The sequence below is a fragment of the Petromyzon marinus genome, chromosome 5, assembly GCF_048934315.1.
Source record: "Petromyzon marinus isolate PM22_M1 ecotype Great Lakes invasive population chromosome 5, UKy_Petmar_22M1.pri1.0, whole genome shotgun sequence".
Classification (NCBI taxonomy): Eukaryota; Metazoa; Chordata; class Hyperoartia; order Petromyzontiformes; family Petromyzontidae; genus Petromyzon; species Petromyzon marinus.
In genome coordinates, this window is record NC_133671.1 from 9,689,428 (window position 1) to 9,714,072 (window position 24,645).

Consider the following 24,645-nt stretch of genomic DNA (forward strand, 5'->3'; position numbering starts at 1 on the left):
CAACGATAGAGGTGCAACTCGGTCAGAATCCAAACTGAGAGCAAAGAAATAACGTCATAGCTCACTCCATTGTAAGCAACATGAATTTGCAATCTCTCTGCACCAAACCATATAAACTCCGGAACCATTGAATGGAATCAAATGTCAAAGTTTAATGCTTCTTTATGAACTAAAACAATTGGTTAGTATGTACTACTTCACATGCATTTGCTAAGCGTATTACAAAAACACAAAGGAAAATTAAGAAACACAAGCTGGTCAAGACAATACTATATGTGGGCCTTCACACATCTAAATACTCTCTAATAGATCACAGCAGGGAGGGAGTTTGTAGTTTGTTATCGTTGTTATTAAGTCTGGGCGATCACGACATTAAGATAATTGCTACAGCATTCAGCATAGCTTGTCCTGTTACGGCAACATTGTTGTCTTGGAAAGTGTGCTTAAAAAAAGCTCAAGATGCAGTAATAACTGGGGCTACACCTTACAAGGTGAATGTGTAATGACAGGCAGGGCAGGGCAGACACTCGCCCAGGTTATGCCAATACAAAGGTACCGAATGCCAAACTTGGAACGTTCACGCAATGCAAATAACATTCTGGCACCAGACCTTTCCCCTCCAAATATTGCCAGCGAAGACGAAAAAAAATCCATACAAATTGCTGAGTACTGAAATGGCAATAGCTGTTGGAAGCAATGAAGCCATTGTGTCATTTGTGGTGTCCTCTTTCATGATCATACCCTTTTCCAAAATCTGATTTTTATCACTTAGGACGGTGTCTCAATATAACTATTTAATAGTGTTGGATTCTTTTTTTCTTCACAACTGCCCGTGCTGATTTAAAATTGTCGAACTTGCCTTTTACATGATATTTTACTTGCTAGGGCTGTCAAGAGAGAGACCGGCAAATTTATTTTAATACATTAAACATCTGCGGGGGGGAGACAACGGTAGTTTACCGTTTGCCTTTCAGCCAGAATGGATGGCTTCTCCAGAGTACTTTAGTAGTACAGCGCATAAGCGGTGACTCAAGATGCAGCCCAGAAATGATGAGATTGACGCCTGTTCAGATGCTTCCACACCACGTGTAGAAATGAAGTGAGAATATTTGGAGCAACCGCTCTAATAATCATCACAACTGCCCAGTTTGGAAGTGGACGCAGAGCAATGGGAGTAGGTCCCCCTCTCAAAGCTTGAACATTTGGTCAAATGTGGACGTTGGTTGCTTCTCGACCATTGTTAAAGAAATCCGGTCACAGCCTTTCCCTTTTAAATCACTGGTATATCAAACAGTGATGAATACAGAACATGGATCTTAAATGGCATTAATAAACGCTCGAACAACAGCTTGCTTAGTATCCTTTCACATTACTGATGCCGTGTTGGTTTCTGAAGCTATGTTTTGCTGATGATACTGAGAAGTTGGAACTTGAAACTGGTTCAACGTTTCCCATTAAATGGGGGCATCCATTGGAATTGGTTAATGCGGTCAAACTTAGCTGACGAGGCTTAGTAAAGTTTAAAACCATTCCATGCTTGACTTGTTTTTATTGAAACACATGCCTAAGGGAAACAAGATAATAATGCCCTCTGACTTACAATTGTTCGACAATTGAACCTTATTACCTATATAATGGTTTTTGAAACGGCAAACAAAATGAAGGTATGGTTATCAAAATTACACCACAAAAACCAAAGTAGCTTAATTTCGTGTTTCTGTATGTATGCATGTTGAACTTATTTCGCACCATACGTAGCCAACCGTGCTAATTGGAGTTAGCTAAAACAATATCCTTCCAATATAAAATCCCTCCCTAAAATTAGGTCAAAAATAACTCTGCAACAGGAACATACCGGGAAGTTCAAGCCACACAAAATCACGACTGTGACGTTCTTATTTAACTTTCAACCATTTCGTTATCCGTGTGAACACATTTGAACCTGTCAGCCATGTTGTCAATGCCAAAACGAAGTCATTGACTACACGCGCACAATAAAATCGTACACATGTAACGCAGCAAGGGTGGTATAAGACATTCCGTATCGATACCGTTCTTCTGCCTTGCTGGCAGCAAGCTTCTACCACACTTCTCTAGGTGAAGCTTACAACAAAACGCTAGCTGTATTATTAGTAGCAATACATACTTAAAATAACAGAGTATACAAAATGTATAAGCATTGTAAATGAAAATGATTACTTTTAAAAACTAAACTATCAAACAGACGGACATTTTAACATTTAGAAAATTCTGGTTGTGGGGGCCTGCATACGATGATGGCCTTACACAGCAGACGGTGACAGTGTTTTAGCATCTGCTTTTCACAGGACACGCACAATGCGGATGGTTATAAAAGGGTGACGGGATTTGAACTAAACCATAACACCAAGTGCCACGATTAACTTGAGGGAGCCACAACCCTGGCCATGAACACCAAACTCTCCAGAGTTACTAAATATTTCTCCAGATGTTGGTGTACTCGTCCATGTTCACCCACCTTATGAAAAGTGATACACGTTGGCATGTTAGGTTAACAAATAAATGCGTTGCAAGAACCGATTTATTTTGTATGTTCATCACCGACCGCGATGTCACAATTTTTATTGTTATGGGAGTCATGTAACAGAGAGAATAAAAAGTAATTCCAGAACTCCTATAATCAGCAGAGGCTAGAAGGGTGGCAGCATAAAACTACACAACAAAACTATTTCAAATAGGATCCCCTTCAATCATAGTCCTTTATTACAGAAGAGACCAGGAATTAGCAGTGAGAAGACCACAACATTTGTCTGGCAATGTGTTCTACCATAATATCAATCTCTACACTGCCCTGCTGACAATGCATTCACTGTTAATGTCAGGGGTGAATGCATGTCTTTTTAGAGGGGACATTATGTCGTCCACTGACTTTAGAATGGACATTAAAAAAGTTTTTGCATCACTATTGGGACAAGTGGGCCAATGTATGCCGGCGGAAGGCAAACAAAATTTGCCTGGAAGATTAGCGGCGACTGTATACTGTGACATAAAAGGGGTTAGAGAGGGAGTGCATTAAAAAAATAATGGGCCACTGGTAACTAAGTGGAATTCACACAGCCTCAGGGAAAAGGACCAAGGGACATCTCAACTACATAAACATGACTACAATTGTGTTACTACTCGATTACTCGTCGTGGTGTGGCTACGACTAGAGGCCTGGATCGGCACAAAATCCCACGGGGCTCCGGGAGCCCAAACCAGGCACTCCCGAGGAATCCTAACAAATATGTGCACGCGCGCGAGTCGCACGCGCGTGCACACACGCGCACGCAGAGCACCTTCAATCGTCGGTGAGCCACGGTGTACGTTGTAAAGCACGCCGGGCTCAAACAAGATAATAAAAAATAAAAAATACCACCGTTGTGCCGCTAAACTAGCGTGCGACACGCACGCAACGAGACCGGACATGTTAATATCACTCATGAAGGCCCAAAAAACGAAACGTTAAAGAAGAACAAGAAAAAAACTGTATCAAAGACACCTCAAGGCTTTTTCTAACCAGGGGCTGCGCCGTCGTACAGGCCTAGTGCCGTCTGGGCCTCATCTTTCGTGCGGGTGACGCCGCAACAACACCCTTCACGGCGGTGGCCTTGCGCGCGGCCGGAGATCCTTTCTTGCTCGCCTTAGCGACCCCAGAACCTGCCGCCGCCTGCTTTTTGCCGGCGGTTTTGGGCGTCGCGTCGCTCTTGGCGACGGCTTCAGCCTTGGGCTCGGCGGTTTTGGCCGGAACCTTCGCCGAAGCGACCTTGAACCTGGTCGCAGCCTTGGCGGCGACGGTGGGGGGCGCCGGCGCGGCGGCGGCGGCGCCGGCGCCGCGTGACGCGCGGCCGCCGCGTTTTTGCCGCCCGGCGGGGGCGGCCCTGCCTCGCGACGCCACCTGCTTGGCAGGGGTGGCGACCGCGGCTGGCGGGGCAGCGGCGGAGCGGCTCGCCCGCGCGCCGCGCTTGGCCGGCGCGCGGGCCCTGGCGGCCGAGCTCCGCTTGCGGCCGTGGGCGGCGCGGCCCGACGATGCGGAGGACCGACGCGGGGTCTTCTTGGCGAGCACCGAGCGAGGTCTGGGGGGCACAGGCGTAAGGTCAGGGCTGCGACTGCTCTGTGACGCGCAAACTCCAGCAAGTAGCGCACTTCAGTTGGCGGCTGACGTTCCAAGTGGATTGCGACCATCAAAGGAATGGTGCCGTCCCCCGTGGTCGCCCGCCCCGCCCCCCCCCCCACCCCGATCCGTGGATCGGACAAATCACCGAGGACACGGGTGTATGCCGCAACAGTCCTTCGCCGGCTACACGTGATGAATGAGCGTGACTATAGCAGGCGCTGCGTTGGTGCTAAAGCTATTGTTGTGACAGCAGCCTTGAAGGCGAGTGTATTCGTCCTTCGGTTGCTCCACCAACCTTAATGTCAGTGCTAAAGGTCTTGTTAATGTAACAGGCTTAGCGCTGGTTTGCTAATCCCACCGTTAAGATAATTATTGCGCCGATGATATTGTTACGACAGCAGGCGCAGGAGAGGGGATGAGCCGTCGCACCTCTTGCGTGCCCGAGTATGCTTTGGCTCAGAGTAGTCGCTCTCAGACTCCTCGTCCTCATCATCATCGTCCTCCTCATCATGCTCTTCCTCCTCTTCATCCTCGTTGGCATCTTCCATGTCGTCATCTGTGTCTCGGCCGGCTCGGCCCTCCAGCATATCCTTGTCCTCTGGGAAGAGAATCAGGGGGCTGCAGAGATGCACAGATACAGGGTTAGAGTGTGGGTGCACCGTGAGTGGAAGCACGAAGTGTGACGTATGTGCGTGTGTTTGAGGCGCTGTGCGAGTGTGCGTGTGAGGTGTGAGCATGTGGGTACGTGCAGGTACGCGGAGATACGTGGTGTATACGAGGTTGTGTGTTGTGTATGTAAGGTGTGTGGGGTTTAGGTGTGTGGATACACTGTGTGGTTGTGTAAGGTGTGGGATGTGGGTGTGTGGATGCAGTGTGGTTGTGTATGTACGGTGTGGATGCACTGTGCAGGTTGTGTATGTACGATGTGGGTGTGTGCATGCACCGTGTGGTTGTGAGGCACAGGGTATAGGTGTGTGGTGCACCTGGGGTAGTACGGGAATGCGAGGCGGTAGGTTCCACTGAAACCGTGACCCGAGATCTGATCGATCCAGCCGTTACGCACGCACTTATGCAGCACGCGCTTCAGCACGTGGGCTGCACACAAACATAAGTACACACGCACAAAAAACACATCAATCAATATACAAAGAGTGGCCATACATACTACAATCACACAAGAAAACGTAAATGTACATCTTTATTATTACAGCTTCCGTCCTAGGACGGGCAAAAGGCTAATTGAAGGTCAGTTAAATACAATGCTACAGTGACATTAAGTTAGGCATTTTATGACCTAGTTTGTGCAAGCATCACTGCCATTAATACAGTGAAATTCAGGCTATAGTCTACATTACAGTGCCAGTACACTCACCCAGCTTAATAACCATTGCTACAGTCTACATTATAGACTGCCAGTACACTCACGCCGATTAAGAACCAGGCTACAGTCTACATTATACTTTTTGGTTTATTATTATTTTTATATATATATATATTTTATTATAATTTTTCTATCTACGTGACTTTACCGAAAGAAGCAAAGAATATTAATTCCTGCAGCCACGGAAGTTAAAAGTCAAAACTTAAACAATGTTTGTGTTTCATATAGTTCAGGCTTTTCCACTTTAGTCTCCACTTTAGTATTATTATTAAACATACAATGGAAATTTAAATACAACTTTTAAAACACACTTCAGAGGAAAAAAGGCACAATTCAAGTTGGTTTAGCCTTTGTGTTTTCAGAAATACAGGATAGAACAGTCTGAAATTCATGCTCATTGTAGGTAGATATCCATACTGGTCACAGAGTTAAAATCCCACAACTCACCATATTTTTCACAAGACCAGATCTCCAATAATTAAGGTCAATCAATTAATTGGATAGTAAGTGACTCAAAAGTGCCAAGCTATTTAACGTTTTACAGTTTTCCAACCCGAAGGTCAAATAAGAGAGGAAGAAGTAAGATTCTAAACTCAACTATTTTTTATATTACCAGGTAAAGCTCCAATGTTTGCAACAATGCAGTTTCATTCAAACTCCAGAATGTTTTTATTCATGTGGTTGTTAATATTTTTAATATAAGTTGGATTTTTTCTTCCCAGAAGATTAGGTCAGAACTGCTTTTGTGATCCCTTCAATCGGCCTCTTCTTTATCCAACCGAGCCGTATACATGTACAGCAAAGCGCTTGTCACATTGTCAATCAAATCAAACATTTGAATTTTAAGACGAAAAAGCATCTGGCTGAAATAATAACACAATATTTGTGTGTGTGTACAGTCATTGGTATGGAGAGTGGTAGGTTGGAAGTTAGGGAGCTGCACGACGAACCTGGCATCCCGAGTTCGATTCCCGCTCATGGTCAACACCAGTGACAATTATCTGAACCGGTCCTGGGCCTCCCCTAGGTCGACTCAGCCTCAAATGAGTACCTGGTGCAGTGAGTAAACATCGCCATTGGGATGACGAAGACGGCCGGGCGTGGTGTTGGCCACCTATCCCCTCGTGTGCCGTACCAGCCTTCATAGGTGTTTGTTAACAGCACTTGCCCCAACACTCTGTTAAGGCTATGCGTGGGATTATTGTCTTTGAGAGTCATTAGTGACTAGGCTTAAAACAACCAACTCACGACACTTGCGAGGTTAGTTCAATGACGATAGGTGGCTGACACCTGAATTCAAAACTAGGATAGCAGCGGTGCCGGCTCGGTGCTCTTCACAACATTTAACCCTCTGTGACAACCGGGGGCCACATCTGCAATGATCTTTTTTTTTTATTCGTCGCAGCGCCCACGCAGCCCTTACCCTTGACGCCATCCGCAGCGAAGTGCTTGCGTAGTGCCGTGGCGGACGCCGTTTTGGGCTCATTCATCGCCACAATCGCCGTTGAAATGGCGCGCTCCAGTGGCTGCCGTGGAAACGGAGACCTGGGCGAGAGCTGGGGGCGGCACGGAGTGAGAGAGCGAGGACAGACGTGAGGGAGGCGGGGAGATCACAATCTTTATGTAACGTGGAGAAATCCGATGAGCTATAAAGCTCTTTTCCACAGATCTCCTGGTGTCACCAAGGGCCTGGGGTACAGCTGTTCAACGAAATGTGCCGCCCGCTTTGTACCGAACATCATAAATGCAGTATCGACTCTGCAACGTTTGAACTCAGGAATTTGGCATCCTTCCAGAGATGTGCATTCGAGGCGAAAATGCCACGGACAGGTCAGTGGAGAATGACTTAGCAGGTGCTCGCTGCGTGCATTTATCCCCAACGTCAGCAGTGGCATCTGTGTCTGCACGTGTGACTGTGTTACTGCTTGAGTGTAACGTTAAGCGTGTGAATGGAGGCAAGTGTGTGTGTGTGTGTATACGACTATGTGATTTAGTATTTTGTATGTCTAACAATTTGCAGTATTCAGTTATTCTGATATCCTGGAGAAATCTGATGAGCTATGAAGCTCTTTTTTTTTACAGATGTCCAGTAGGGGCAGGACGAAGTTACAACAAACAATATAAAACAATAGGAGTGCAAAGTATAGGTAACTGTAAGCAAATCACAAAAAAATACAAATATATAAGTTCAAATTGCACAAGTACACCAATTCCCAAGCTTGGGCAAGGCAGAAAAACAACACGCATGTCGCACAAGATTGTTTACGTGTGCAGGTGTTTGTGTAATAGCCTGAATTTAATTCATCATAGTTAAAAACTCTCGCTGCTCATCATCCAAGTCCTACACTCATTGTTTTCCAAGACAAAATCTTACCTATAAAAGACATTTTTGTCTGTCTGTGTGTGGCCGAAACTTGCGAAGGATTTGGCTCGCAAACCGTGGGGTTTACGTATTTAAAAAAAATAGCCAGGTACCACGCCATAAGCCCTGTGCTGAGCCAGCGCTATTCCGATTTCACGTCCGTCACCTTTAAAGTAGTTTAATTACCGATTTAGTGCTGTTTTCGGTTATTAATTTCTTACATAGCGCGTGCTCGACCCTACTAACTCACACGTGTTCAGTGGGGGGGGAGGGCCCCTACCAAGTCGCGCGTTTGAGAGGGGAATTATCAATTCTAGATTTAAAGCTTTCGTGACTGCTAGGATCCATACTCTTTGGTTCTATTGGGTAAGGTCACGTAGGTGAAAATAAAATAACAAAAAATCACGACGTTTCGGCCACAACACAAGTGGCCTTCTTCAGGTGAAAGGAACAGACCCGTCGGGACGACAGAGCTTCAATGAACGTTAAGATTCATAGCGTCTTTTTAAGCTGGTTTAGAGTAGCGAGGCACCTTGACAAAGGGGTTTACATATAAAACAGGAGAATTTAGCATTGAAATAGCTGAGTGATTAGCTTGTGACTGGTCGCAGAAATAGCCATGTTAAAGCCAAAGCTTACACATCCGCAGAGGCACCTAGTACAAATCAAACAGGATAATTTAGCATTGAAATAGCTGAGTGATTAGCTTGTGACTGGTCACAGAAATGGCTATGTTAAAGTCAAAGCCTACACATCCACAGAGGCACCTAGTACAAATCAAACAGGAGAATTTAGCATTGAAATAACTGAGTGATTAGCTTGTGACTGGTCACAGAAATGGCTATGTTAAAGTCAAAGCCTACACATCCACAGAGGCACCTAGTACAAATCAAACAGGAGAATTTAGCATTGAAATAGCTGAGTGATTAGCTTGTGACTGGTCACAGAAATGGCTTTGTTAAAGTCAAAGCCTACACATCCACAGAGGCACCTAGTATAAATCAAACAGGAGAATTTAGCATTGAATTAACTGAGGGATTAGCTTGTGACTTGTCAGAAATAGCTATGTTAAAGTCAAAGCCTACACATCTACAGAGGCACCTAGTACATGGACGCCAAAGGGGCTGCAACAACTCAACAACTCGACTATCATATAGTAAACCGATGTGAAAAACCCTAAGTCTAAATTACATCAATATAATAAATGTACTCAATATATTCTTCAATAAGCTGAGCTATTAACAGTAACTGGGTATACACTACACTATATAATGAATACCATATAGTAAACCAATAAAAACTCAAATATAAACTACCTCAGTGTTATCAATAAACTCTATATATTCTCCAATCATTTATTTGCCGCTCTTGGTCGTGGCAAATGTTTGCACCAAAATGGCTGAACACCCTCGCAGTCGCTCTTAAATATTTACTTATTATACACGCGTGCATTTCCCCTCTCCCTTGCTTCTTTGGCTCAAGTCACGTACATAGAAAACTGTTATTTACAAACTTTGGTCTATATAAAAGTTAGAGTGTGCGTGTGTACGTCCATGTGTGCGTGTGAGTCCATATATGCGTGTGAGCTGTGTCTGTACGAGTCCGTGTGTGTGCGCCAATGTGTGTTTAAGTCGATGTGTGTGTCAGTCCATGTGTGTGTCTTAGCCGATGTGTGTAAGTCCATATGCATGTGTGTATGAGTTTATGTATGTGTGTGTTTAAGTCGATTTGTATGTGTGTGTGGGTCCATGTGTCAGTCGATGTGTGTGTACGTCGAAATGTGTCTCTGCGTGAGTCCATGTGGGTTTTTAAGTCGATGTGTGTGTGCAAGTCGATGTGTTTGTGTGTGGGTCGATGTGTGTGAATCGATGTGTGTGTGTGTGTACGTCGATATGTGTGTGTGTGTTTGAGTCCATGTGTGTGTGTTAGTCCATGTGTGTGTTTGTGCAAGTCCAAGTCCATATGTGTGTGTGTGTGTAGGTCCATGTGTGTGTGGCTATGTATGTGCGTGTGAGTCGATGTGTGTGTGTCTAAAGTTAATGTCTGTGTGTAACTCCGTGTGTGTGTGTGTGTGTAAGTAGATGTCTGTGTGTTTGAGTCCAAATGTGTGTGTGGACATCGATGTGATTGTGTGTGTGGGTCGATGTCTGTGTGTGTGGAAGTCGATGTGTGTGTGTGTGTGTCTTTTTCGCCCGGGCAACGCCGGGTACTTCCCGCTAGTCTCCGAGAAATAAGAACAATGAATTGACAGTCCGCCACCTCGTGAAAACCCCTCCCCTGTAATGTGACTGCTAAATCCCTCTCTAAAGTAGCCAAGCTCTCAAAGCTTGCAAAAATGAAATTGTTGTTGTGTGATTGTGTGTGATTATTTGTAATTGTATGTAATTGGGAGTGGTTGTGCGTGATTGTGTGTGGTTGTGTGCAGTTGTGTTGGGGGAATGGTAGTGTATTGGTTTGTGCGCTCTGCTACAAACCCGGCGACCCGAGTTTGATTCCTGCTCACGGCAAACAGCAGTGACAATTATCTGAACCAGACCTGCGGCTCCCCTCTAGGTAAACTAAGCCTCAAATGAGTACCTAGTATGGTGCGAAAACATCACCACTGGGGAGGCAAAGGTTGCTGGACATGGTGCTGGCCACTCACCCCCTCGTGTGCCGTGCTGTCCTTTAAAGGTGCTCGCTAACATCACTTGCCCCAACAGTCTGTTAAGGCTATAGTGGGGATCTGTCTTTGCAGTTGTTTCTTTGTGTGGTTGATTTTGTTGTTTTTGTCTTTGCATACGATTGTGTGTGACTGTGCATGGTGGTGCATCATTGTGTGCGGTTGTGTATGATTGTACTTGGTTGTGTGTAACTTGGTGTGGTTTGTGTGCAGGCCGGAACCTGGAATGTCCCAGAAGCTCCTTTGCCTGTGATTTGCTCCAGCTGCCCTTTCCCAACGCAGCGCTGTAGAGCTTGCTTCAGCATGGTGGGTCTAGATAGAAGCACACACACAACAATCATTTCCCACCCATTCAGCCTGCTAGGCTATCTGGAACGGTACTGTTAGGGAACACTTATTAAGGAATACACAGAACACAAATGAGGGAATGCTGGCCACAACCAAAGAGATGCACCATACAAGCATGCAGATTACACCGCAGCAGGAATTAATTTTAAGCTAAGTTTACCTATGGGTGGCCCAGGCCAAGTTGAGTTGCCAGTTGCTAATAAGTGTGATTAATGTTCAGGTTTCAAACCCGTGTGGTCAGGACCACAGATTACAGTGTGCGAATTATTGACACCACTATTCCCCCACATTCAACATATGTATATACACACATATTCCTATGTATGCAAGTACTCACGTGTTTGCATACGCACAATGCAACTCACACAAATAACTTTTGGTGAGCAACCATTTAATGCTGCTTTCCGTACACTTGAAGAGTGGCTGCTCAGACATTGCATTGCGTGGGCTTGGTACATCAACGTCCACCTCAGCCGTTACAGGGCGCTAAAAAAGAATGATGTCTCCCGAAGAGCAGAAGCGAAATACCCAGGGAGTCATTTGTAAGATCACAACGCGTGATTATCTCTCCCCAGCAGACGTGAGCACTGCAGAAACATGCCATTTGTGTTTGAATGAGGACGGGTGAACGCGGCAGTAGTTGGATGTGGCATGTGCTGGAGGCGGATAAGTCCAGTTGCTCACCTGTCACCCACGGGCAGGTGCTGATAGTGTTGCAGCAGGTACTTGCGGATAAAGGCAACCGATGCCTCCTTGGGCACGCAGACGCGCGTAAACGCCAATGGCAGGGCATCCTCCAGCTTGGTGGGAGGAACGACTGCCTGGGGACCCTGGTGATTGCACAAGGACAAATATCCCCCGTAAAGCCTTAACAAATGTTCTTGCCGTTGGTTTTTCACACCTGATGATGACTGCTTGTGTTGCAGTCGAAACGTCGTGAGAATGTTATTGTTTTAAATATATTTTATTATTTTATTGTTTCCCTTCAACGTGACTTTACCGAAAGAACCAAGGATATGAATCACTGCAGTCACTAAAGCATTAAATCAAAATTTAAAATCCTTAACAGACTGTTGGGGTAAATGCTGTTAGTGAGCACTTATGAAGGTCGACATTCCACATGACGGGGTGGGTGGCCAGCATCACGCCCGGCCGCCTTTGTCTCCTGAGTTGCAAAGTTTACACACTGCACCAGTTACTCATTTGAGGTCAAGTCGACCTAGAGAGGCCCAGGACCGGTTCAGATAATCGCCACAGGTGTTAGCCATGAGTGGGAATCGAACCGGTGTCGCCGAGTTAATAGCGCAGTGCGCCAACTGCTACACTACCGCTCCCCATTGCACACACATGCAAAAAGATCCCGTTTAGTCGTACACGCCTCTTCCACCAGCAAGTCCAAGCCGAGCTAGCGCAGGGCCCTCACGGTAGGGGTTGTTTTACACCGGCGATTTGGCATGCCGAGCTGGAACGAAACTGTGATACGCCTGCCTCACAAGATGTCTGAATCTCGCTCAGGGTAAAGCAGGGGCAGCGGTGAAACTAATGACATCTATTGCATGTGTGGTATGTCAGTCTGTACACTGTGAGGACACAATGTCGTCGAGTCATAGAAAACCATCTTCACTCGTTCATTGCATGGGGAACAGCTCAGATTCTGCAGTGGAAAAGCAACTTGGCACTTCTTGAGCTCAACTGGGCTTGCTTACGACTCCTCAGTGCGGCTCCAGCGATGCTGGGGCTATTAGCCAGCACCTACGAACATCGCCACGGAACAAGAGAGAGTGGTGTGGTCAGCACCATGCCCGGCTACCTTTAGTCTCCCCTGAGCTGATGTTTTAGACACTGCACCAGGTACTCAATGAAAGCCAAGTCAGCCTGGGTAAAGCATATGACAGCTTTACAGTGAGGGAAAGAAGTATTTGATCCCCTGCTGATTTTGTACATTTGACCATTGACAAAGAAATGATCAGTCTATAATTTTAATGGTAGGTTAATTGAACAGTGAGAGAGAATAATAACAACAAAATCCAGAAAAACGCATGTCAAAAATGTTATAAATTGATTTGCATTTTAATGAGGGAAATAAGTATTTGACCCCCTCTCAATCAGAAAGATTTCTGGCTCCCAAGTGTCTTTTATACAGGTAACGAGCTGAGATTAGCAGCACACTCTTAAAGGGAGTGCTCCTATTCTCAGCTTGTTACCTGTATAAAAGACACCTGTCCACAGAAGCAATTAATCAGATTCCAAACTCTCCACCACGGCCAAGACCAAAGAGCTCTCCAAGGATGTTAGGGACAAGATTATAGACCTACACAAGGCTGGAATTGGCTACAAGACCATTGCCAAGCAGCTTGGTGAGAAGGTGACAACAGTTGGTGCGATTATTCGCAAATGGAAAAAACACAAAAGAACTGTCAATCTCCCTCGGCCTGGGGCTCCATACAAGATCTCACCTGGTGGAGTTGCAATGATCATGAGAACGGTGAGAAATCAGCCCAGAACTACACGGGAGGATCTTGTCAATGATCTCAAGGCAGCTGGGACCATAGTCACCAAAAAAACAATTGGTAACACTACGCCATGAACGACTGAAATCCTCCAGCGCCCGCAAGGTCCCCCTGCTCAAGAAAGCACATATACATGCCCGTCTGAAGTTTGCCAATGAACATCTGAATGATTCAGAGGACAACTGGGTGAAAGTGTTGTGGTCAGATGAGACCAAAATGGAGCTCTTTGGCATCAACTCAACTCGCCGTGTTTGGAGGAGGAGGAATGCTGCCTATGACCCCAAGAACACCATCCCCACCGTCAAACATGGAGGTGGAAACATTATGCTTTGGGGGTGTTTTTCTGCTAAGGGGACGGGACAACTTCACCGCAAAGGGACGATGGACGGGGCCATGTACCGTCAAATCTTGGGTGAGAACCTCCTTCCCTCAGCCAGGGCATTGAAAATGGGTCGTGGATGGTATTTCAGCATGACAATGACCCAAAACACACGGCCAAGGCCACAAATGAGTGGCTCAAGAAGAAGCACATTAAGGTCCTGGAGTGGCCTAGCCAGTCTCCAGACCTTAATCCCATAGAAAATCTGTGGAGGGAGCTGAAGGTTCGAGTTGCCAAACGTCAGCCTCGAAACCTTAATGACTTGGAGAAAATCTGCAAAGAGGAGTGGGACAAAATCCCTCCTGAGATGTGTGCAAACCTGTATGCCAACTACAAGAAACGTCTGACCTCTGTGATTGTCAACAAGGGTTTTGCCACGAAATACTAAGTCATGTTTTCCAGAGAGGTCAAATACTTATTTCCCTCATTAAAATGCAAATCAATTTATAACATTTTTGACATGCGTTTTTCTGGATTTTGTTGTTATTCTGTCTCTCACTGTTCAAATAAACCTACCATTAAAATTATAGACTGATCATTTCTTTGTCAGTGGGCAAACGTACAAAATCAGCAGGGGATCAAATACTTTTTTCCCTCACTGTAGATACCACTTGCCACCTATTTTATCCACGCCCAGAAATTAAACCTGGGTCGAAGATTGTTAAACCACTGCACACAAATACAAGCACTCACACTGCACGCACACAAGTGCACGCACACCACCAAATACAAGACCTATGCATACACAAACATGCACTCAGCAGCAACACGTCCTTTAAAATCCTTTAAGTTTGTACTTTTGTGGTGGATGATGCAAAAAAGCTCCTAAACAAAATTTTGCATGGAATAAATGGTATACACTCACTGAGCACATGTGGACATAAATGCAGCACGGCAAAGGCATGCACACGCACATTGTGAGAACATGCAAGCACACACAAATGTTGATGGAAGAACGATGGTACTACTGCTAAGGGGAGCCATGATCCAGACAGGCCACGCGGTTTGGTGTAGCCGATCCCCCACTGCAGCCGGTTGCGTACATTACAAGACAGACGGATAGGCTGATGTTCTGTACTTCTCATGGCCAGGGCAATGCAGTGTGACCCCCTTCACCCAAAGTTTTTAGACACCAAGTCGTTGTCTGTTGCAAGAAATCCTGCAGGGACCCATAAATACAAAGACACACACACGTTGAAATGTCTGAAGTGTTGCTCCAACATTACCACCTTCTCTCTCTCTCCAATTGCATCAGGTTTCATTCAACTTGTGTGTGGTTAGACTCACCCTTACTACGGAGTGGATAAGTTCCCCCTTGCTGCTGTGACGTGGATATATGAAAGTTCTAAAGATGTAAATGTGGTCACAATGTGGAGCAGCCTATACTATGATGTATCTGATGATACTCTGATAATTTATTAAACCAGGTGAGAGCTCATTATCTCTTTTGCAGGAGAGACCTGAGTTACGTGAGAACAATTTGGCCATGATTTTCAATTAAATTGTGAATGAGTGTTTTCCTGACACAGGCACGCAGTGGTGTACTTTTATTCAATGGCATCACATGTGAACTTTATGTAATCTCTAACATTTTCTCACGTTATTTAAAAGGCAATAACACAAAAAACGCTCTTGTCTTTCAGCTCCACACCGAGACTGTGTCTCACATGGTTTAATATTCCTTATTAAGAAAAAATCCTTTAAAGCAATGCAGTGAATATTGTGGTGTTCACCATGTTTTTATTTGTAAATTTAGTGATGTAACCAGTCACTTTGATGTGATATTTACTCACTTACACAGCTTGACCTCATGTCTTACAGTCATAGGTACAGAGCCAATATGATTACCGACAAGAGCCACTTGTTTCCAGGGTTATGCCCTCCTTTTTACAATGTGTTACTCGTTCCAAAATCATCATGCACGTATTTAGTCTTTAAACTCATCGCACCAGTTAATATACATTGACTAAAGTTAAATTAGGAGTGCTCAATGTACCCAGACACACGGTGCATTCTCAGATCTCTCCAAATGATTGCACACCGCTAAATATTTAAAGTAAATTCGTCAGCTCACTCAGTTGCGTCGTGTAACCTATCGATGGAACTGATGGAGCACGAACCCTCGTGTCCGCTCACCTGGGTACACGCGACGAGGATCTAATAAAGGCCAAGTGAAGCTGGTGGCTGGAGGTGGGGGGGTGCTGTGCGATGTGTGCTGCTTAGTGCGTTACCGTTTTTCCATTTGCACGGGCACTTGGTTTGGACAGCTCAATCCGGCCCGAGGCCCCTTTTCCTGTGAGCTGGGGGAAGGAACAAAAAAATTACAAGTCACACACATACACAATTGCCATTTACAGCCTACGTGGACTGTTTACACACCGCACTCTGCAATTATTTAAAGCTGAGTGACTCTAGGTGAAGCCCTGGACTGGTTTTCCACTGATGTTATCCAACGCCAGGAAACAGAGCCCAGTCGCCAGGTTCAGTGAAGTGCACCAACTACTATGGCACTGCTCCCCCAAGGACAAAGATCCCCCATATAGCCTTAACAGGTTGTTGAGAAAAGAGCTGTTCACGAGCGCCTATGAAGGCACACAGATACACACACAAGCACATGAACATACATAAGCACACTGGACATGAACAGAAATCACTGTCCAAGCATTTCACACCAGCTTGCCTTCCACAAACAAGCATGCACCACCAACACAACACATATAGAAAGACCCCCCCTACAGCCTTAACATAATGTTGGGGCAAGTCCTGTTAGCAAGAACCTATGTGGGGATGAATACACACCACACGAGGTACTCATTTGAGGCTGAGTCGACCTAGGGGAGGTCCAGGATCGGTTCAGACATTCCTCACTGGTGTTGGCCGTGAGCGGGAATCGAACTCCCATATACACTCACTCATTCTCATGCAATCACCTATTGCCAAATCCTCAATTTCATCCTCATGCTTACGCTGTATCACTCTTTCACCCTCACAACCTCCCTTTGTCTTTCACATTTCCACTTCTGAATAAGAGCTACAGTATATAGCTCAGTGGGCCTTACCTAGTAAAATAAAAAAAAAACCGTACTCGCACTCCCGACCCTGACGCTATCCGCCCCATCGCACCTGGCGGATACGTCCGCGCTCACGCTCGCGGCTCAGCGCCTGCTTCAGGAGGTAGCCACGGCGCTGCAGTCCCAGGCCCGGGTACTCGGCCACGATGTACTTCCTGATGGCCACCACGGACGCCCCGCCGCGCTGCGCGCAAGCCTGGTCACACCCCGCATGGACCAGGACCACCGGCCGTGACGCGCGCCACACAAAAAACACGTGCACAAAAGATCCGCGCGTAAGCACACGCAGTCATTGCATGCGTAGTCCATGACTACACACACACACTGAGGTTGCGATTTGATTTAACAATCTAATTGGTGCCGTTTTTGCCATATTATTTGGATTGTTTATCTTTTCCCGGTCTCATTTGGAGTCTTGTCTGTGGCATGAGCTTAAAAATTACGTGAGCATATGCTTTTCATTAAAAGTATAAAATGCACATAAATAATTGTCAGACACACATTATTCAATGCATACATCAAGTATAGGAATGTATTTTAAGTTGACAAATCATTACATGCCTATGAGCACGCATGCGATAACTTGTCACAAATCGGTGTCGCGATTCAAATTTTTAATATATATTTTTGACTGGGTTGTACTGTGGTGTCATTCTTATTGCCGCAACTGCACGTGTTGTATGTTCTGTCTCGTTCATTCCATTAGCTTATAGTAAACAAGTGCATACATTCTGAGATGCGGTCGTATTTAGATGCTATATAAATCCAAATTGTATTGTAATTGACAAAAATGGCATATGATAAATCGTGTCTTATGCGCAAGCTTTGATGCATAGAGAATTGAACCGAGGGTAGGAATCTCTTTTAATCAACTGTCGTGACCCTATTTCTAAATGTATGTATAGTCCAAGCTCGCATGCATGCATGTTATGCTAATGTTATGGACGGGCCGACTGTGTGCGCGTTACGAGCAATTGTCCGTGTGTATGCGTGTTCGTGCCTGCAGCGCCTCGGTCAGGATGGCAGCCATCTTAGGTCGGTTGGACGCAACGCGGCATGTGCCGCGTTGCACCAGTGCATTCTGGGAGCTCGTGAGGCTGGCCCAGGAAGGAATGATGCGGCGCCTGCACACAAGATAGATGACAATCTCACTTTTTTTACAAGCCAAACCTTCGCAGCCATTATAGCAGAAACACGCGGGATAAGTTGTAGGTCAGACATTCATGTATGTGTGAACAGCCCATTGTCAATCCACTGCTGAATGAGGGCTTCCCCATGCCATGTGGTCGTGGAGTTTATTTTACTATAATTTCACCACGCTCATCAGTGCAGGTTGGTGTGAAGAATTCTCATGAAATCAACCATAAGTACAATAGTTAAATTTTCACACCGGCTTGAGACCACCAATAGTAATTACCAAAAGGAGATGACACTTGGATTAAAATGTATTGTTACTAAACACGCATGTATTCACTGACTTTGTGCAGCGTTTGCATTAAGGGTATACAGTAGAGTTTACAGTGTGTTCTGGCACATGCGTTCAAAAGCACCTCTGCTGTGCTTCCTGTCAATATTGGGCTCCTTTGGGCTCAATGTGGAGGGGACTGATAACGCCAGCCATGGGCTTCGTGTGCGCCACACACGGCACACAGTTTTGCTCAGTCTAAATAGCCGGAAATGTTAATTAACTATAACATTCTATTTTGTGTGCTACAAATTCTCATTTCAGGAAGACAAAATTTAATAACACCTGGACCTGTGACAATGAATCTCTTAGGGTACAAAGGAATCGCACCGCGCAGTATATTTTTGAAGAACGTCAGCAGCGGCACAAAATGAAAATGCAAATTATGGCAAACATCGGCGAGGCTCTCTCACTTTTGCTTGCCGTCATCTTTCCCTGCACCCGCTGCTTGCACTCCCTTGGCCCCAGACACTGCCCCCTTTGCGGCAGACCCCGCCTCCTCTCCCTCTGGCACCGCCTCCTTGTCCACGGTTTCCACCTCGTCGTTGGCGGTGGATGTGGTGTTGGCGGCACCATCGGTGTCTGCGTCGGGGGCCGCGTCGGCAGCCTTGGGGTCCATGCTCACGAGTGGCTCGGTTCCGTCAGATGGGGGCACAGTCGCTTCACGATCGGCTGGGATGACAATAGCAAGGCGTTATTATGAATATTGGTGATGTACATGTACAACCCTTTCATCAATACACTGGTGGACGAGGGCTTCCGCATTTCGTGCCGGTCATGTTGGTTATGTGGTTATACTTTATTATGCTTGTGTGGGTTGGTAAATAGCAGTAAGCATGGACGGTGAGACGTAGTACATCATGGTTTTGCTTCACTGTCCTTTGTTGATAACATAGCCCTACAGTAGCCCACAACACCTGTTTTATGCATGGTGGTCATCCATCCAAAATTCTTTATCAGGGATATAATACACTGTACACCATCAAATCACTATATGACTGTATATGACCTCAATTATTAGTACCTTTTATTTCCTGCCATTTTACTTGAAAACTTTTCCAGATCTATTTTAAGAGAATGACATGAAGGTAACTTCGATGGACTACGCTGTGCACTCATTTATTAAATACTACAGTTCCTCAATTGCAGGGTTCTTCAACTGGTGGCCTGCGGAGGCTCTTGGAGTGGTCCACCAAACTGTGGACCGCCGACATATATGGCTCGCTGAGACATAAATAGGTAAAGATTAGTGAGATGAAAGAGATATAAACAATAGAAATGAGACAGCTGTAGATAAGGGATAAAGATTAGTGGTCACATGTACAGACGTTATGATGCCCCGGACCCCATTCGATGTTATAATAGATGACATAACGTGGTCCCGCCAGCAAATGCTAATTTTATTACATAGCCAGCCGGAACATATAGATGAAGAATCCTGCTCTATTAAAAGTATATGAAAGGCAGATAATTTATTAAGGTAAATGGCATTAACGTAATCAGGAAAGCCTCGTGAGCTGTTCAAGAGGATCATGCATGAGAATGTTGGACCAATACCTTTAAAATTAGTTTTTTGGATTGTAGGTAATCGGAGTATCCAGAGAAGACTAACAAGTACAAGCAAAAAACATAGGTTTGCACAGATGGGTTCACAAACCCACTTGATGTGCTGCCTTTTCCTGCCCACCTCACAGCCCAGCAGATTTGAGTTTTATAAACCTGCACGATCCATAACGGTTTGCCTCCAAACCGCTGGATCACATAATAGCGTGCACCACCACGTCTGGCTCAAAAGCTTCATTCAGCCTCAGCTACAATCACGTACATGTGCATAGCCGACCGGTGAGTGCAACGCAAGTGTGCCAGTGTGCATGGTACCCTGTATGTGATAACATTGCCTGTGTAAAGCGGGAGCACCAACGGTAACAATTTGGGCATCGTGTAGCACTTCTTTTTTCACTAATACTGATCCTGATGCTGTCTGCTGGACAAGGGGAAGATGGTCACCAGCCTCCTGTCTGCAGCAGCTTGACAACTACTGCCGAGCGTTAGCAATAGAAAGGGAGCTCCACTTGTTGGATTGCCAGAAGCGAACACTTGAGTTGGCGTAAGAAGGGCGAACGCTATTACGAACTTCATATTTGCGACTACAGTCCACCAAAGGTGTGTGTACACACACGTATTTCAGCCACAGTACTATTTAAACCAAGTAGTTATGGGTTGGCACAATCCTGAGCACACTGAGACACTTGCACAGCAGTGTATGTGCATGCCAGCATTTACCTTTTGCTTTGGACTGTCCTTGCTTTTGTCTCTTCTTCAAAGAAGGCATGACTACATGTAAAATACACAATTACCGTGTTAATGAAATTACCAAACCCAGAGGGTGACGATTGCCTATTAAAGCCTGAACAGCTTGTGGGGAAAAGCATTAATTGTGGGGTGACATGTCACAGCTGAAGGTGGAACCATATTAAGAATGACAAACATACTACGATGTTCGATCAGTGTAAATGTCTTGTGATGACATGTTATATCTAAAACATGGACAATAATAGTGATCATTGGAACAAAAGCGAAAACGTATGCAAATAATCATGGATAAATGTATGCTGGGATGTATGCTGAGCAGAAAAAAAAATGAAAATCAGAGAATGAATGCAAAATAGAGACATCATGTCTCAAGTGGGATGCACCGCTGGAGGGAATGATAGCAGATGGGCGAGACCGGTGATGGAATGGCAGCCAAAGGATACATGCCAGACAAATAGAACGGCCACAACAGAGACTGAGTGGCTAGATCAACTCATGCACACAAACAAGATGACTTGTGGCATCGCAAGACCATGTGGGATGGCGACGATGCGAGGCCTTCAGCCAGTTGTGAATTGCTGATGACAATAATACAAACGTCTCAAATGAGTCGAAACCAAATTGGGCCTCATCAGAGGTGCAACTTGGCCAATAAACAAAACCCCAAAACATTGCACACGACTGCATACATCTTTGACATGTTAACGATTTTAATTACGCGTTGACTCTCATTGACCAATGTTAAGTCCAATAGGTATGCCTCTTGATTCATTGCCTCCTCCAAAACCATGGTCAAGCCACTACTAAATGGGGGCTTCCCCATCTAGCAGGGCAATGGAGAATTGTTTGACAATGGCTTTACCACGCTGGGCAGTGTGGGTTGCTGATGGCTGAGAGTATTTGACTTGGGAGCATAAAAGTACAGTACAATAATTAATGTTTTTGCACTGCCCTCTGCTGACCACCATGTAGCCCCGTAAACGAGATATAACATTTTGGTTTAAAGAACCAAGAATATGAGATATAACATGTTTTGTGCACTGTGGTCACCCATCCAGGCCCTATCTAGGATCAACTTTGCTTAGCTTCCGAGATGTGACGCGATTTGGGTGCATTTTTGGTTATTTGCTCAAGAGGGGTTCTCATATTAATCTTATTTGATTATTTGCCGACCGCTCCCTTCCTGTGATAACTGAACTCCCTCACGATCAATGCATTTTCTTAGCCAATCATTTTTACTTAATCCCAGACAATTCCTCTCATAGACAACCGCTCTCCACTTTACATCTCCACGATCAATCGATCATTTTCGATTACCAAACGACTGCACCGTACTTGATATCTGCCCGACTAATCGTGTCATGATTAATGTACTAATCCCTCGATTAATCACTTCCATCGACCAGAGCCCTTTTCAACCCTAATCGCTGAGCTTAAGTTGACCCCATGTCAAGGGTCAATTTCCTTCTCGATTAACGCATCGAGGCCAATCGATTTCTTTCTCAATTACCTCCGATTAATCGCTTCCACCCCGAGTAATCGACTCTCCTCAATCCCTATTCCCCCCTCGCACTGCTTTGAAGCACGCAAACCAAAACCCAGACATCCGCTCGCCCTAAGAAACAAAATCCCGCCTAATCGAACCCAGCTCATCGAATCGTCAGCCACGAAGTCATTAATGCCACACCATCCCGAATCGGGACGCATTCCACCTACCTCTCGCTTAGCTAACGGTGCCCCCCCCCCCACTACCCCTGGCCTCACAAAGCGAGTGTTGTGTTGTGGGGGGTGGAGGAGGTTGCTAAAGCAGCGTTCCTCACTGCAAGGCCAGAGGGCCACTGATAGCCCCAGGTGGCCTTTAGTGCGGCCTGACAACACAGAAATTTGAAAATACCCATCCCCCCACCCCCGCCGCCACCACCACCATCACCACCACGACTACAGTCGTCGTCGTCAGCATCATCGTTCTGTCAAAGCCAACAATTGTGTTTGAAACGCGTGGCGACTGTCCTCCTCCTCACACGCGCGCGCTGACGATGTCGTCCCTATGGGAGGAAAGTGAAGGGAGCCAACTGTGGGCTGACGCGTCGCAAACCCGACGAGGTATTCTTTGTTGTTGCTACTGCTGCTGTTGTTAAAACTCGGGACCCAGACTGAATAGCGCGGAGTGACTTGAGGAGAGGAGGAGGAGAGGAGGAGGAGAGGAGGAGGAGAGGGAGCGAGGAGAGAGAAGCGACGGCGGCGGTGGTGGTGGTGGCAGAGACGAAGCGCGCTGTCGCCACAGCCGCCGCCATTTTTCCCCGTGCGAGGCGGCCCGCAAGCGAGGGGAGCTGCCACCGCCGCTTGTTTCGCCCGCGCCTTTCTCCTCCTCCTCGTCGTCACCCCCCCCTCCCCCACAACGCCGCCGACAATTGCACGGCGCTACCGAGGAGGAGACGCGGAGCGCGAGAAACCTTTGCCGAGGAGGAGACGGGGAGGGGGGCCCGCCGTTACCTGAGTCAGGAGCGCTACGCGGATCCGGATCCTTGCAGGAGTGAGGATCCGGATCGTACGGGTTATCAATGGGATCCGGATCGCGCCAAAACAACCACCCCCCCCCCACCATTCTCCACTACCCCTCCCCCACCACCATCACTACCACCCACCACCACTACCCCCCACCAACCCCACCCCCCACCAAGCCCCCCATACCAACCCCCACTCACCCACCACCCAACCATCACTACCCCCCACCACCCCCCACCACCCAACCATCACTACCCCCCACCACCACCCACCACCCCCCACCACCACCCACCCACCAACCCCCCCCCACCACTACCCCCCACCCCATGTTGTAACGTGGGATCCGGTTCCCTGCGTTAAGCGAATGAGGGTCTCGCGTCAAAGTGGAATCCGGATCCCCCGGATCCCACGCGGATTGTAAAAAAAATAATAATGTTATTTTATTTTATTATTTTTATTGAATTAATGTTTTACTTTCCCGCCAGATCTCTATGCCCCCCCCCCTCCCCCACTGGTATAGCTATACATAATGCTTAAGTGAAGGAAATTGAGTTTGTCAATGAACGAAAACTAGAAATCTCCGTAAGGAATATACTGGTCTTGTTTTTTTTGTATTACAAAAGTCCTGAAGAGTGCGCCTAATGAATGAACAGCACAAACTTGCTCACCTCGTACCCTTATAAATGTCAACGTTCATCCTACAAAGTCTCATCACAAAGGAGAAACACAAACACATAGACACCACGAGTCCACTCACCACCACTACACTCACCATTGCTACACTCACCACTACATACCTGCCAAACCCTTATCAGTGCCCTACCTTACTACAGACCAATTAAGGCCTTATTGATCACCTCGTACCCTTATAAATGTCAACGTTCATCCTACAAAGTCTCATCACAAGGGAGAAACACAAATAGACACCACGAGTCCACTCATCACCACTACACTCACCATTACTACACTCACCACTACATACCTGCCAAACCCTTATCAGTGCCCTACCTTACTACAGACCAATTAAGACCTTATTGATCACCTCGTACCCTTATACATGTCAACGTTCATCCTACAAAGTCTCATCACAAAGGAGAAACACAAACACATAGACACCACGAGTCCACTCACCACCACTACACTCACCATTGCTACACTCACCACTACATACCTGCCAAACCCTTATCAGTGCCCTACCTTACTACAGACCAATTAAGACCTTATTGATCACCTCGTACCCTTATAAATGTCAACGTTCATCCTACAAAGTCTCATCACAAGGGAGAAACACAAATAGACACCACGAGTCCACTCACCACCACTACACTCACCATTGCTACACTCACCACTACATACCTGCCAAACCCTTATCAGTGCCCTACCTTACTACAGACCAATGAAGACCTTATTGCTCACCTCGTACCCTTATACATGTCAACGTTCATCCTACAAAGTCTCATCACAAGGGAGAAACACAAATAGACACCACGAGTCCACTCACCACCACTACACTC

General features: G+C 46.2%; 1 protein-coding gene across 1 annotated transcript; it reads right to left on the reverse strand.

Moving 5' to 3' along the window:
- Nucleotides 1–132: 132 nt before the first annotated feature.
- Nucleotides 133–23,247, reverse strand: HP1BP3 (heterochromatin protein 1 binding protein 3). The gene is made up of 12 exons (XM_032946909.2): nucleotides 23,120–23,247; nucleotides 20,597–20,647; nucleotides 18,727–18,985; nucleotides 17,849–17,972; nucleotides 16,901–17,044; nucleotides 16,009–16,077; nucleotides 11,573–11,718; nucleotides 10,762–10,852; nucleotides 6,940–7,072; nucleotides 5,119–5,230; nucleotides 4,565–4,753; nucleotides 133–4,094 (listed from the first exon to the last, which is right to left on the reverse strand). Exons 1-12 carry the CDS (start codon nucleotides 23,229–23,231, stop codon nucleotides 3,563–3,565), a joined length of 1,962 nt encoding a protein of 653 aa, XP_032802800.2. The 5' UTR covers nucleotides 23,232–23,247; the 3' UTR covers nucleotides 133–3,562.
- Nucleotides 23,248–24,645: the final 1,398 nt, after the last annotated feature.